Source organism: Semicossyphus pulcher, unplaced genomic scaffold, assembly GCF_022749685.1.
Source record: "Semicossyphus pulcher isolate SPU_LCO1_2020_fin unplaced genomic scaffold, fSemPul1.0.p SCAF_16, whole genome shotgun sequence".
Classification (NCBI taxonomy): Eukaryota; Metazoa; Chordata; class Actinopteri; order Labriformes; family Labridae; genus Semicossyphus; species Semicossyphus pulcher.
Genome location: NW_027211670.1, coordinates 25,167,140 through 25,181,817, shown reverse-complemented (window position 1 = coordinate 25,181,817; position 14,678 = coordinate 25,167,140). Strand labels below are relative to the sequence as shown.

At 44.4% G+C, this 14,678-nt stretch overlaps 1 protein-coding gene across 1 annotated transcript in view; it reads right to left on the bottom strand.

Moving 5' to 3' along the window:
* Positions 1-14,678, bottom strand: part of rnf213b (ring finger protein 213b) — a 30,338-nt gene that overhangs the window by 8,885 nt on the left and 6,775 nt on the right. The window contains exons 15-46 of the mRNA XM_069664213.1: positions 14,502-14,667; positions 14,242-14,409; positions 13,990-14,139; positions 13,255-13,883; positions 12,826-12,985; positions 12,534-12,751; positions 12,312-12,455; positions 12,063-12,215; positions 10,421-11,720; positions 10,097-10,281; positions 9,850-10,002; positions 5,761-9,597; positions 5,533-5,669; positions 5,347-5,445; positions 5,141-5,253; positions 4,935-5,048; positions 4,755-4,813; positions 4,498-4,654; positions 4,158-4,293; positions 3,776-3,964; positions 3,549-3,682; positions 3,273-3,448; positions 2,984-3,187; positions 2,575-2,762; positions 2,379-2,499; positions 1,892-1,992; positions 1,626-1,805; positions 1,362-1,507; positions 1,165-1,264; positions 783-894; positions 473-677; positions 152-342 (exon numbers count right to left, since the gene is read on the bottom strand). Of these exons, the coding sequence (XP_069520314.1) occupies positions 152-342; positions 473-677; positions 783-894; positions 1,165-1,264; positions 1,362-1,507; positions 1,626-1,805; positions 1,892-1,992; positions 2,379-2,499; positions 2,575-2,762; positions 2,984-3,187; positions 3,273-3,448; positions 3,549-3,682; positions 3,776-3,964; positions 4,158-4,293; positions 4,498-4,654; positions 4,755-4,813; positions 4,935-5,048; positions 5,141-5,253; positions 5,347-5,445; positions 5,533-5,669; positions 5,761-9,597; positions 9,850-10,002; positions 10,097-10,281; positions 10,421-11,720; positions 12,063-12,215; positions 12,312-12,455; positions 12,534-12,751; positions 12,826-12,985; positions 13,255-13,883; positions 13,990-14,139; positions 14,242-14,409; positions 14,502-14,667 (10,125 nt within the window). The remainder of the gene's footprint in view (positions 1-151; positions 343-472; positions 678-782; positions 895-1,164; positions 1,265-1,361; positions 1,508-1,625; positions 1,806-1,891; positions 1,993-2,378; positions 2,500-2,574; positions 2,763-2,983; positions 3,188-3,272; positions 3,449-3,548; positions 3,683-3,775; positions 3,965-4,157; positions 4,294-4,497; positions 4,655-4,754; positions 4,814-4,934; positions 5,049-5,140; positions 5,254-5,346; positions 5,446-5,532; positions 5,670-5,760; positions 9,598-9,849; positions 10,003-10,096; positions 10,282-10,420; positions 11,721-12,062; positions 12,216-12,311; positions 12,456-12,533; positions 12,752-12,825; positions 12,986-13,254; positions 13,884-13,989; positions 14,140-14,241; positions 14,410-14,501; positions 14,668-14,678) is intronic.

Sequence of the window (14,678 nt, the reverse complement as noted above, 5' to 3'; positions counted from 1 at the left end):
AGTGTAAGAGAGAGAGTGTAATGTTATAGTTACATGAAATATACAGAAAGATCTCTGTGAATTATTTTTATTTTTTGAATAAAGTCCTGTGAGAAATAAGTAACAACAACTTTTCTTGTTGTAAAAAAATACATAAAAATTGGTCTGATACCTGAAGTCGCAGGAGATCTGCAGGGAAGACCCATCTCCAGGCCGGTATGTTCATCAGGGAGAGGATGCAGTCCATACCAGAGACTCTGTGGAGGCCTCGCAGCAGGTAAACCCTGAGCCAGTCGTTACCACAGTACTCACACACCGCCCTCACCTGCTGCAGGTACTGAGCCTCCCCCTCTCCAGGTGTGCCTGCTTTTGAAAGAAGAAAAAACATGACGTGGGACTTTATATTCCTCAGTAGGTGTGTAATTAAATTAATGTGTTTATACACAATTCTAAAGCTGCTGGGTTGAACTGAATAAAGTTCTGCATTTCAAACCTTGACGTGCAGCTTTCTCCAGCAGCCGTGCAGCAGCGCTCAGACATATCCTCAGCCGGGCCGTGTTGAGCAGGAACTCTGCCGGGTCTTCTTGTCTGTCTGGAGTCTGTTTCCTGGCAGTCCTGCTCAGGAATCTTGTGTCGGCTTCTCTTTGCTTCTCTCTACTCTGTTCACTCTCTCTTGCTCCTGAGCACAACAGAGAGTCCTGAGAGAAAAGGACAAAAAGATTAAAGTAATAAGGGACAGCGTTAATCTCGTCCCGGAGACCTCTGAGAAAGTGTGTGTCAAAACTTCAGTTTGTGTCCTTTACCTGGAAACAGTTGACGAACAGCAGGTAGAGTTCAGTCCGGTCTTCTCTGCATAGAAGATTCTCCTCCAGGTTCTTCAGGTAGTTCTGAATGTGACCCTTCACCTGGTCAAAACTGATGGAAAGACTGCGACTTACAAACAGCAGTTAAGGGACTTAAGGGAACTTTCTACTTTTCTTTCACTCCGGTTCAGTAGAAAATACTTTGGAACTAAAAATATTTCCAAAAAGTCAGTTTCGATCTTTGAAGTACATTTAACATGAACATTTGATCAAAGGAAGTTTGCTGTACTTTTCTTATGTTCATATTGTGGTGCTTCGGATGTTAAATGAGGAAACAGTTTGTTTGCTTTTCTGCACATGCTCACTGCTGTCATGTCCTCACCTGTGTTGCAGCAGCAGTTTTGGAAGCACAGATCGAACCACTGGACTGTTGTCCACACACTCCAGGAAGGGAGTGAGCTCTCGGGTCCTGTAAACATCTCCTGCATCCGACAAAAGAACAAAGTGACGGGTTGATGCTTCATTAGGGAGGCAATATCAGTTATCAAGTGATTATCATTAACGTCTTCTCTCACTGACCGTTAGCAGAGACAAGTAAGGAGAAGAGCAGCTCCACCACCCCCTCTGCTGGCCTCTGCCCCTCTGACAGACAGAACCTGGACACCACCTCCAGGAAGAAGGAGTTACAGCAGTCCCTGATCCCTGCCTGCTGCTTTAGTGCTGCCCTGGAATATGTAAGGAAAAGAGTTCATTAGACAACAGTATCAGCTGCTTCAGTCACTAGAACTTGCTTGACAGACAAAGTAAAGCTGATATTTTTTAGAGGAATTTTTCTGAACTCACTTGACTGTGGAGGACACAGTGGGCTTGAAGTCGGGAGGCAGGTCTGCCCTGCATTTAGGGCAAGATCGCCTGTTTGGCTGAATGGATTTTTGGAAACACGACAAACAGAAGAGGTGCTGGCAGGGCAGGACGCACGGCTCTGTGAGCTGCGCCAGGCAAACTGGGCAAGAAATGCCGAACCTTTAGAGGACAAAACACCAGGAGAGATTAATTATAGAACATAGATGTTCCCTTACACCTACATGACAAATGAAAGACTGATTGACCTCAGTTCCCTGCTGATACACTCATCATGAAAAGAATTGAGGATCCGGATGAGCTGCTGCAGAGTGTCTACGCTCCGTACATCAGGGGATTCCTGCATCAACTGTTGGGATTAAAAAATATCTGAAATGATGTCACGTTTTCATCCCATCTTCCATCTGACAGATCACAATTATAAAACAATTTATCTTTATTGTTAATATTAAGCTACTGAGTGGTTTATAGCGATGTTTATTATATAAGAATTTCGTTTCTGATCCATTCTGGAGTTTTGTTGCTTACAATGTCTCACGTCTTACAAAAGTTCCCACTAAGTAAAAATGATTAAACTTTTATGAAAAAATACATTAGAAGAAAATATCACAGGCACGGTTTCACGCAGGATCAATTAATAAAAGTATTTTTAAAGTTGACTAAATCGATCATGAGACAAGATGCGTCCCGATCTGGGAGACTTACAACCTTGGATAGAAACACTGTTCTACTTACGTTCAGGTGAAGGTTGCAGTGTTTCAGAGCCACTTCTTTCAGTCTTGAGTCATTGTGTTTGACTTTGAAAACGACATGCTGGACAAAAGATACAACAACAAGCATCCCATGCCACAGAGACCTGAAAGGACAACTGAGATTAGAAATAAACCTTGAAACAACTTTACTCTCTCTTTGTGCATCCTGCCGGACTCACCTGATGGAGCCCAGATGTTGCAGACAGCTGGGGCTGCACAGGGCGCCGTATTTCTGACCAAACACTCTGTCGAGACACGGCTGCAGAAACTCCACTCTGCTCATGAAGGACTCACACTCTTGCAGGGACGTAACAGTCTGTAGTTTGGTCTGCTCAACACACACACCAAGAGCTAAAATGTCCTCCACCTGTCAAAAATGAAAGACATCAAGCTCATTATAAGATTACAAACAGTTAATACTTTTACAAACCATGATTTTTTTCCATAAACCTTCCTAAATTTGCTCCATGCTTCATTATAAAGCATGCCGGGATACCTGGCAACGTGGCCCAAGCTTGTGGTGCCACTTTTTTAACATTGTGATCAATCATCTTACAGAAAACGGGGCTCAAGTATCGCAGTTCTCACCATTTCTTGATGCTCCCCCTTTGACCCCCGCTGAAGGACATCAAGGGCTAGATGGGGCTGCAGCAGAAATATGTGGCACAGAGCGTCCAGTCTGGGGGCGAAATGTTTGGCAGCAGCATGTATCCAAGCAGGAGAGAGGTCAGTGACATCACACACGGTCTTCTGAAGTTCAGCCACACAGCCCAGCATGGCCCTGGTGAACACCTGTGCATGATGTGTGAAAAATCAACAGTGTTTATCTGTTCCCTAAATATGTTTCACCTACATTTCTGACTCATAATGTCTTTACCCGTAGCTCGTCCTTTGACTTGATCTTCAAAGACAGTAGCAGGAAGTCTTGTAGATAGTGGTGGCCATACTCCAACCTCTCCTCGTCGGAGAGCTTCTGTAAGTGACCGCCCAGCCGGCTGCTGTTGAAGGTGCTCACAAACTGGCGGATCCTCTCTGTGCCGTCCTCTGTTGTTACTGAAGATCAATAAGAGTCAAAAAAAAGTTTACAACCATACCACACAATCGAATATCTACATGATCCGTTTTATGGGTCTACATTCAAACCAAGGCATACCTGGCAGAAACTCTGATTCTTCCCACAGGCTTTCAAGCTGCATTCTGATGAGCCAGCTGAATGCAGCAGCGCAGGGTTGTTCTTCACCATCCAAAATGAAGTAGTGCTGCACGAGCACCTCCTGATCTGACTCACTAGAAACAGTAATAATAATCAAAGACATGACTTGTGACTTTTGTTGATTTAATTCACTGTTGGAACTGTACACAAGAAGACATCCACAGTACCTCTGGTTTTGGAGAGGAGCAAGGTCTAAAACCAGTGAATCTGCAAAGATGTCCAACCAGAGCTTTATCAGGCCCTGACTCAGCCGCTCATCAGAGAGCAGGTCCAGGTTTGCATATCTGTCCATCACTTCAAACATGCTGGCCAAGATTGGAGTCACAGTGGACTGAAGACAACGCCACAGGGTATGTCTGAAAATTAAAGAACCAAAGGAGGGCTGCATTTGAACAAATCATTGACACAAAAACTCACTTAAAGAGTTCACATGAAGTGCCAAAACTTAAAAAAACAAGGTTCCGGATCTGAATATGTTTTACTTGTACGACTGCCTAATCTTTAAACCAAAGTATTTCAACTTTTTGTTATCCTGCTAAACCGCCTTACCTCAGAGTTCCCCCCTCCTGCAGAGCCTGGCGTTTCTTTGCTTCTCTGTTCACCCACTCTTTAGGAGAGCCCATCATTTCTTCTTTCTGTGCCAGAGCCTTTGCCAGTCTATCCAACAACACCTCCTGAAAGTGGGCTTTAAAGAACAAAGTTCTGATCAATCAGAGACCATTTAAAGATCAACAAGACCAAACGTTTTTGCTGCTACACTAATGTCAAATAATGTTATTAACAGAGAATTGAATTTACTTTCAACAAACCCTTCAGGATGCCTTCAGATACATTTTTGCTAAATTAAAGGATCAATAAACAGACAGAAAGTCTCATATGACAATTGTACCTCCTGTATGTCCTTGACCAGCTCCCAGAAAAGTCAGAAGGACATGCATCCGCTGCATGCTTCGAGATGTCACGCCATCGGTGTCCCTCAGCAGACCGACAGCTTTTTGGACACATGAGCTCACCAAAGATAGGCTGTGAAGGTGGGCTCTATCTTCCTGTACAAACACAAGTAAATTAGATTCAAGCAACATATATAAAGCACCATATATATGTTTCTAAATGAAAGTAACATATATGAAGGACTCTGAAACTCACATGTGTATCCACCTGAGAGTCTTTTCTTTTTGTTGTGGTTTCTCCAATTTCATGGTGTTCTTTTCAAGAGCAAGGATACTTTTTATTTTACAGTATAAATACGTCTAGACAACAGTGAAACCACAATCTTTCCCTTTTGAAAATACAACACACAATTTAATGCCCAGAAGATGTTTCTACCTGAAGATCCAGGGTTCAGTAGGTTACTAATGAGAGTTCCACAGAAAACCAACAGGTTCAGGCTCATGTCCTCTGAATCCCTCAGGTCATCAATATGAGCTGAGTGCCAGACTCCTGTCATGCGATGACAAAACACGGATTCAGTCTATAATGCAGTCAGCAAATAATTGTATTGAAATAATGATCATAAGTGACGTATGACTCACCTCCTTGGAAACCAATGTACTGAGATTGACTTGAGATCCTTGAAACCTTCACAATGAAAATCACCCAACAGGTCTGATGCTCCAGTGACATCAAGTAATTCATGGTGCAATATCTGTAGTGAATCATAAACACAGAGCATGTTCAAAATCAACTTTAAACTGATTTCAACTTTAAATCTATGAAGCATCTTGATATTGAGTCCTACTTTGCTGATGCAATGAGTTCATCACTGCAATGGGATTCTTCAAGGTCCATCTGGACTACCAAGATGTGGAGAGATTGTCCAGCATCTTGGAGGAAGCTCCTGAGATAAAATAAAGAGTTAGAAAAAGGATTAAAACACAAAAATGAATCAAATGAGCCATGCTGCTGACAACTGGAAACGTTGTACCGTATCTTGTTGCAGAAGGAGACTTCAGTGTCAAACTGGTGAAGGGAGAGCAGATGGATTCTGTCTGCAGGCAGTTCTAAGGCATGAGCCAAATCCCTGACATCTGCTCTGGTTAACAAGCTGGAGAATGTTGTTATCTATAAACCACAAAGGGTGCAGTTATGTCAACATATTGTCTGTATTGTTAGGAAATTAAGAAAGCTCTGAGAGCCATGGTTTGAGGCCTACCTCTAGAAACTTTTGGGAGCCCTGCTGCTTCTTCAGACAATCCTCCAGGAAATCTCGAAGGGAGTGGTGGTGCTGTTGCTGGAAGTACATTCTCTGGAGTTTGTCTTTCTCCTGGTTTGCTAAATCTGCATATTTGAGCCTCAACACAGCATCAGGGGTGGCACAGTTCAACAAGAGGCATTTAGCCAGAGTGAAGACTTCTTCCTCCTTGTTTTCCCCAACAGATGCAACAACGCTTTCTGTCTCCATCATTTCTTCACTGTCAGACATCACTTTGTTCTCATTGTCAGATACCTCAATAGATTCCTCGCCATCCTTTTCCAGGGACTCAGTTTCCTGCCCTTTCCCAGCAATCTCTACGTCCATTGCTTCAGGCACCTGATTGTCCTCATTATCTGTTACCACTTTCAGTACCTCAGAACGTGTTTCAAGTGTTTCGTTTGGTTCATCTTCTTCTAGAGAGTCATCTTTCTCATTCTGTTGATGATGGTCTCCTGCACAGTCTTCAGGTTTTTGTTCTTTCCTTTCTAGTGCTTGCAAGAGGGCACTGGCACATGCATCACCATGGTAGCCAACAAATATGTCTGACAGCTTGAAATCCTCTGATGCCTCACCTGTGAATTCCTTAACCCACTCCTTCAGTTTGTGGAGAACCCTGTGCTGCCATGGTTCAAGATCAGTACCCCTATCCACCCTGTGTTTTTCAAGCCTGTTGATGAGGGGCACTGGAAAGTGCTCGTAGACCTTCTTCTGGTCTTCCACCACCACCAGTCTGAAGTTTGCATGGACACGGCATTTGACTCTGTGGGAGCCGAGACCAAGATCGACGTATTGCTGTTCACTGAGGTAAACATAGTACTGGTTCAAGGCATCGTACAGACTTTCATAAAGATTTTGCATGTTGAGGAGGATGACAGTACGTCCTGTCTCCATGCACATTTTCACCCTGTTTACATTACGGCAGATTTGGGCATATTCCTGGTCCTTTGGGAATCCTGAGCCAAACACAATTTCAGGTGTCTTTTGGTATCCTTTGGCAAATATCTGTTGCTGAAGGATATGGAGAGCAGCATTGTTGGTGGTCAGCAAAAGGAGGTAACGGCTCTCCTGGTTGGTGTCATGATCAAGATTCTTTTTCACCATCTCCAGGGTGCTGGGTCTGGGAATTTCTGTTAAGTTTTGAAGAACCTCTCGGAAAAAAAGGACTGGGTCAAAAACCTCTGGCTGTCCACTAAAGTTACGCAAGATGGCCTCTACCAGCTGTTCCTCGTCTGGTTCTTGCTGTGTGGATTTGACTGCAGCAAAGAGCATTTTGACTAGGCTATAATAATCCCTTAGACCAAAGAACTGATTCTTTGAGGTTTCATTACAGATGCGCAAGAAGGACTTTGCCAAATAAGGGAAGAGGTGTTTGATTTTTAGGAGAATTTGGTTAGAGGATGCACAAATTCCTTTGGCAGTTTCCACAAGTTCATCCTCGCTTGGATCCCATCTGGAAACAAATATTCCCCTGTTCATCTTTGCTGGGTCAAGAGCCCAGTTGGAAATGCCAACAAAGCCAACCTTCATGTGTGGATCTGGCTTGTCATTGTCAATGCAACCATCCTCCAAGAGAGGATGAAGAGTCTTCAGGGGCATCTGAGGAGAATCCTCTGCTAGCCCTATCTCATCAAGCACCACAACGGATACATACTCATCCATGTTTTTGTCCTTCTGGAAACGGGCACAGTTTCTGAATGTCCCAATGATGCCCTCTGGACTTGAGTGAGGACTGCACTGAAAGGAGACCATATGAACTTGCTTCAGTTTCTTGAATAGGTCACAGTGGGAAGTCTGGCCCTGCATGGCATCAGCGACCACTGTTTTAGCAAGTGACTTAGAGCTGCCTGGCTTGCCAACCAGAAAGAGGGGGATCCTGAGCTCAATGCAAACCACCATGAGAAACACATTCTCTTTGAGTGCAACATTTTTTGCTATGGTCGCCCTGGTCTTTATGTTCTGGAGGAAGAAATCTTGACAGCATGAAATCACTTCCTGCAATGCTGCTGAAGAGCGGAGAGGGTCGGGAAAGTACCTACACATTACGGAGAGGTACTCTTCTTTAGAAGCCAGAGACGGGTAGTAGCAGACTCCAACTGAAAGAATCAAGCACTTCAGTGTTTTATGAGCATCACTGAGCTGTGAGCAGTTGTTGAAGAGGACGTCGCTATGCTGGTAAAACCAAATTAGCACTTTCATAGACCTCTCCACATCTCTTAGACTCACGAAGCTGCACTCATTCTTCCGACTTCGCATGTATTTCTGGGAGGCTCCCAGCACATTTGAAATGATGTCCTTGCAGGACATTGGCAGACGATGGTCTTGAACTTTCTTTTGGACGATCTGTTTGATGTAGGAAAGTTCAGTTGAATCACTCAGCTGACCAAAATCCCAAACCAGAGAAGCCATGCTTGGAGGCAGAGGATGAACTCTGTACACCAGCTGCCTCAGAGGAACTTTGCCAAGACGGTCTTCTGTTTCATCTGCCTTTACCCTGTATCCTAAACCTGCACGTTCCAAACGTTCCACCATTTCGGCTGAGTGCTTCCTGTAAGGATTGCAAGCAGCTATTATTTTCAAGCCACTGTCTATCTTCAAAGGTTTCCCTTTCACGGTTTGGTCACACAGGATTTCCTTGATGGCAAAAATTGCCTCTGTGGTGTTGGCTTCGTCAAAGAACAGAATGGTGTCCAGCTTGTGCATTCTATGATTCTTCTCAGCTAGAACCTCTGCCTCCCTCACCTTTCTGTAGATCATCTCTGCTGTAGTTCCACCATGTACCTTGACTAGTACCATGTTCTCTACCGGTCTTTCCTCTCTCTGCAGGGCGCAAAGGAAACGGACTAATCTGGTTTTTCCACAGCCGGTCTCTCCCATGATGACAACTGGAATTCCACATCGGAATCTCATGTGTATTGCCAACATCTTCATCACATTGTCTGCAGTGAGCTCATATGTTGGGTCTGGATCAAAGTTCCCGGACATTATTCCTTTCTTTGCACCAACAACGCTTGAAATTCTTTTGATTTTCGCTGGCCGGGGCAATTGGTCAAAGTCTTCGGTGAGAGAGATCCGTTGGCGTTCCAAACCTTGAAAAAGGTTTTCTGACATCACGTTGGGTATCAAGACGCTGAGGCTGTTAGGATCAACTGCATTGAGTGTGTTTTGCCTCTGACATTTCATCACATTAAAGCCAAGAAAAGACATTGAGAATCGGTCTGCATTGAAGAAAATGTATGGATGAGACTCATTTTCCCAATGCTTACGAATTGTCAGACGGGCCAGAAGGTCATCCTCTTGACTGTTTTCAATGTTCATCACGGGACTTTCATCTGATGTGTTCAGAGACGGAGAGGCAAAATCTCTTGCCATCAGAATCATGAACTTTACAATGAAGCCCTTGAAACCTGGCAGCTGGTCAGCCAGAAACTCTGGATCACAGAAAATTGACCTCTCGCAGTCTTTCAGTTGCACATTGAGGAACCAGGAGAAATTCTTCAGCTCAGCCCAAGAGGGATCTTTCATTCCACAGTAGGACAGGAAGTGATTGACACAATCAATGTGATTCCCCATTCTGGATCCTTCCTTGTAGATAAAACGATCCAGATTCTGGTTGCTGTTGTGGAGCTTTAGGTATTGATAGGGTCTTTGAATTCCCTCACTACAAAACTCTTGCTCATCCATGAGTGGATCAACAGTCTGTTTTTTCAGTGTCCCTCTACTGACCAACAACTGCTTCACCTCTTTTGGAGATCTACAGTGGATTGTAGGCAGAATGTCAAGAAGTCCAGGCCTCATCTGTTTGGGTAAATACATTCACATATTTATGAAATCAATTGCAGAAATTTAAAGCATTTAATGCAGACATGGCTCCAAGCCCAGGATAAAAAACACAGGGATTAGAATATGGCCTATAGAGGCATTATAACCTTTTTCCTGTTAGTATGTTCCTCATCTTAAATTTGGTACTGCATTTCTTTACCAGCACTACTAAATGATCACTTGTATGAAGAGGCATACAGACAAGAGGACATCTCAACACATCGCTACCTGTTTTGGCTGGTTTTGAGGGGATGTGTTTGTTCTGAGGACTTCGACTGTGATCAAGTGAGCAACATTCCTTCTCCATAGCATGCCATGGCTGTCACTCAAACAGCCGAGAACTAACAGGTGGAACAGGAGCTCCTCCAGACCTGAATGAACCTGGCAGGTAACAAAAGTGGAAAAGAGGACACTCAAATAAAACCAACAAAATAATAAGCTATCTATGTGCAGATATAAATAATTGGATACTTACTCCAGCTGTGTCAATGTGCAGGAGGATAGGGTCCTGGTCTCTCAAGGGTGCCAGTTTCTCTGATAGACTCTTAATCAAGGAGTCTATATCAACACGTGGCTCTATCAGTCTGATAGTAATGTGTTGTGCACTGGGAGATTCCTGATAGAACTTCACAAACAATCGATCCACATAAAGGGATTTTCCTGTCGATGAAAAAAGAGGAATTTGACTGATTTACCATGATAACATTTCACAAAACGTGAAAGTTTTTACATGAAATTCTATTCAGCCCCTTTTTTACGAGCTCTGTCCTTGTGGTATGGAAATTAGGGTTACCCTTACCAACTGCGGGGCGTACAGATGACACCATCCAGACTGAGAGCTGATGTGGAGAAACCAGGGCGACAGGGATCTGTGGGATCGTGTTTTCTGTGAAGTGATGATGAAGATACTTCCTGGCAGTGTCTGCTGTAAGACTCACGCCAGCCTGTACCTTGACATGGCTGAAGAAAGATGGCACATATCTGTGCTGGTGCACAACTGGACTAACTATCACAAAACGATAATGCTGGCTGGCACTTCTCTCAAGACCCTTGAAGAGCTCTCCCAAGGCCTCACTGACATCATATCCCAGCAGCCCTGGATTGACAAGACAGTATATCTTTTGGCAGCTTCGTGCAGACTCATGGCTGAGAGCTCGGCGGAGAAAGATCTCCACCTCCTCCTCTGTGGTCTCCTCTTTGCAGACTAAAATCTCATCAGTAGATGGTAGAGGCTGCTCTGGACTCTCCATGTAAAAAGACAGGGCAGTGGTAAAAACTTCTGCACTGGGACAAAGCACAAGATTTGGTTTTCCCTCCTGTAGAATGGCTGGAAGGTTCCTGATCATGTGTTGCTGGTTCATTTCAGAAAGGCATGAGAGGAAGCGGGCCAAAGACGAGATATCCAAGGACTCATGGAGGTACTGTGGCATGTTGGCCTTGAATTTACACCACAGATTTTCAAGACTGTCTTCATTGTTCTTCCCGATGCCATCAGCATCACATTTCATCGCATCATCGTCTTCATCCTCTGAAGAAAACTCCATCAAGTCCTGAGCCTCATGGACGTGTTCTTCAGGTGAAGCTGGTGTGAAATCCATAGATGATTTGTAATATTCATCTTCATCATCTGACTCAACATCTTCCAAGTCATCATGTGGGTGAATCTTGCTTGGTGCATTTGTGTAGGCATCTCTGATATCAGTTAAAGTGCACTGAGGCTTAATGGGAAACAGTAAATGCCATAACTGTGCAGGGACTGACGCTTTCCCTTGTAACACTCTGTGTATCCAGTGGCACAGGTACACCATCTGCTCTGAGGTGTAGTGGTTCAACAAGCAGAAGTTGGAGCGCATCTCACTGATGAAGGAACGCCACTCATTTTGGCAACTATCCATAGAGTGAGCCAACTTTGGTAGCTGCTCCGTCACCTCACCGGAGTACGACATCTCTTTATCCATCAGGGATAAGAAGGTGACTTTGATGCACGGTTGCTGTTGTGGGCAGCACTGGACCTCGGTACGCCATTCTCTGAACAGCATGTTGCCGGATGTTTGCATCTGAAGAAGGATGGTGCCCACTCGCTGAACTCCTTCAAAAACCTACAGCACACGTGGACAGGAGTGCAGTGATACACACTTAATTTAGACCATACACTTAAATCTTAAGCATTCTGTGGTTCAATTTAAGCAAATGTTTTAAAATAATCTCCGTGGTCCAGAGCTGTTAGATGTTCTGACTGGTACACTCCATATTGCTCTGGTTTGCAACTTTTCGATGCCAATTAAGGAAGTATTTAAAATGTACTTTATATTACGAAATCATGTACATTATTATGTAATAATAATGTCACCGTTTTGGATTTTAAGAACCTCTCACCACTGCTTATAAAGTGACAAACTTCAGCTTTAAATTCAAATCGTTTTTTCATACGTGTCACTGACCTCTGTGAACCTGTTGACTTGTTCTCTGCCGTGCTCCCCTTTGGACGACATGAGCATGAGTTTGTTCTGAAGCTCCAGCAGCTCTTCCAGCTTGTAGCTTTTCTCCTCTCTGTCCTTTCTCACTGTGACATGTATCATGCTTTGTAGACATCTCTGCAAAAAGAATTTCCCCAAAATATCGTAAATAATTTATACAAAGGCCAGACGTTTTGATATCTTTAACTCTATTAACGGAAGATTGTCCATTACCTTCTCCGTGTTTTCATCCGACCAGCCTATGTGATAAACTCCATGAGCATTTATAGAAGAAGCCAGGGAGAGAGAGGACTGCTCCACAGAGCCGTGGGTCTCCTTCAGCGCTTTCAGCCAGCTCAGCAGTCGAGTAGACTCTCTCTGGAAAACAAACCCCATCTTATTCATTTTGCCACAGAAACAGGACGTTATGTTCTAAAATAAAGTAGAAGTACCAACCAATTTGTCTGGTAGCTTCTCATCTCTACTTTGGGTGTCCCACACCTGCTGAGCACACTTCATGAACTCCTCAAAGCCAGCGTGACAGGAGAGGGAGTAGAGGAGAGGAGCATAGCCCATCACTGCATCATGGAAACAGGCCACCTGGTCGATCTCTGCGTCATTCTCTCCAGCAGATATGGAGGCCAGGTCAACATAGACCTTCACATCGCTCATGTCTGTGATGGGACAGAGAAATGAGCAGGCAGTCTACAAAAACTGAAGACAATCACAGTTTAATTAAGAATCATACTTTTAAGGTTCTCTTGGACCCAGCTGATCAGAGTTTGGCTCTCTAGAAACTCTTCCAGACAGGCAGTGTTCTGCTTGGTGACTGTGGAGAGCTGCCGTTTGGCACGAAACAGGTCTTCACTAAGGGACCCCAGCGCCCTCTGCTTAAAGGTGTCTTCCTTCTGTTAAAAGCCAAACAGATAATTTAAGAATTATTCTATATAGTTATAGTTCTCCTAAAACTTTCAACCCTCGAACACGAACCCGCGCCGCCCACTCCGTCTTTGGTAAAAATGCTTTTAAAGTTTTTACTTCCTCCTCACAGAATGAGTCACCTTAAATAAGATTATTTTATAAACATGCAAAATTATAAAAACTGGAATGCAGAACATTTTGGCCACCGTACAATTCCCCTGTATACACTGTAATATATTGAATCTCATAGTATTACCAGTTGGGTGAGAGTGTCAACGTCTGTGAAGTTTCCAGAAAGCTTCATTTCTTTGGCAATCTTCAGGATCGCACTCGCTGCAGCCGCTGCCTCGTGGAGCTGTCGATAATCCTGAATCTGACCGAGTCTCAGCTCCACCCAGTTCTGCTCCGGTCTCAACCTTCCTGACTCACTTAACGTCTCTGACATCAGACTCAGCTCCGTCCTCATTACTTTTCCGTCTCCCTGGTCACCAGACTCCAACAAAACCTGATCGAGCTGCTTGAACGTGATGTTTGCATTTGCAATGCTGACACCGAGCTCACAGAACTCTGTCAGAAGCGGCTGCCAGATGTTCTCACAGATCTGTGCCAGTGTCACTGGAACAGGAGCTGGGCAGGGTTGCCGCGCTGATGCCAAAGATACAGCCCCCTTCACCCAGGAGGACAGAATGAGGTTGCTGTGATGCAGTTTGTGCATCTCCCTTGCCATCTTTAAGGCGTTCAGACTGATGTTATACCACAGGATCTGCGGTGGCCCCATCTTCCCCAACTTCCCGTCAGCATCAAAGGACTGAACGAGCACCAGCTTGTTCAGGCTCACAGTCTGGAGATCTGCACCGTGCTGCTCCAGAGTCGACAGCTCGGGAACTGGTTGAATAAAAACCATGAAACAAAAGAAAATGATTCACAGACAAACTGCTGGTAAACTCTCTTGTTAACGGGGTACTTGGTTATTCCTTTTCGTTCTACCTACCCGTGATGCTTTCTGTAACCTTTGCTGTCATCTTTATCAGTGTCTCCATCTCCTGTTTCCGCAGCAGGAAAGAGTTCAAGTCCTTCTCTCTCTGAGTCAGAACAACGCCTGCATCCACAGGAACAGTCTTACATTCTGTGTTTCTCTTGTCTGTTGAAGACATAACGCAGTCATTATTCTCCATTCAAGGGAGCTTTAATGCAGAAACAATTAAAGGTTGTACGTGATGTTCATGCTTGCTAAGGTTCATACACTGCTGGTAAAGTCCCTCAAACTGCTTTCTGTGTTTCAGGCAGGTCTGCAGGTGTCCCAGGGGAACGTGTCCTTGAAGCAGAGACTCCACCAATGATTGAAGTGCAGCCAGAGAGCTGTGGACGACCAGCCCTGCAGCATCATCCACCCGGATCGACTTCCATTTGCCTGTGCCAAAATAAAGGCAGTGTGACACGTTATAAAAACTTCAATAGCACTGAGTAAATAACTTAGGAATATTAGACAAATCAGAAATATACCACTAGAGAGAAGGTGGTTGATGGCGGACTGTGGATCAAGCAGCTGGATGACAGAGTTGTCTCTGAAGCGTGCTGCTGACTGAACCACAACAGCAGACACGACAGCTTCAGGGAGCTCCGTCACCTTAGAGCTGAGACCCCGCAGCAGGTCTCCCTCCTGCCCTCTCTGAAAACATG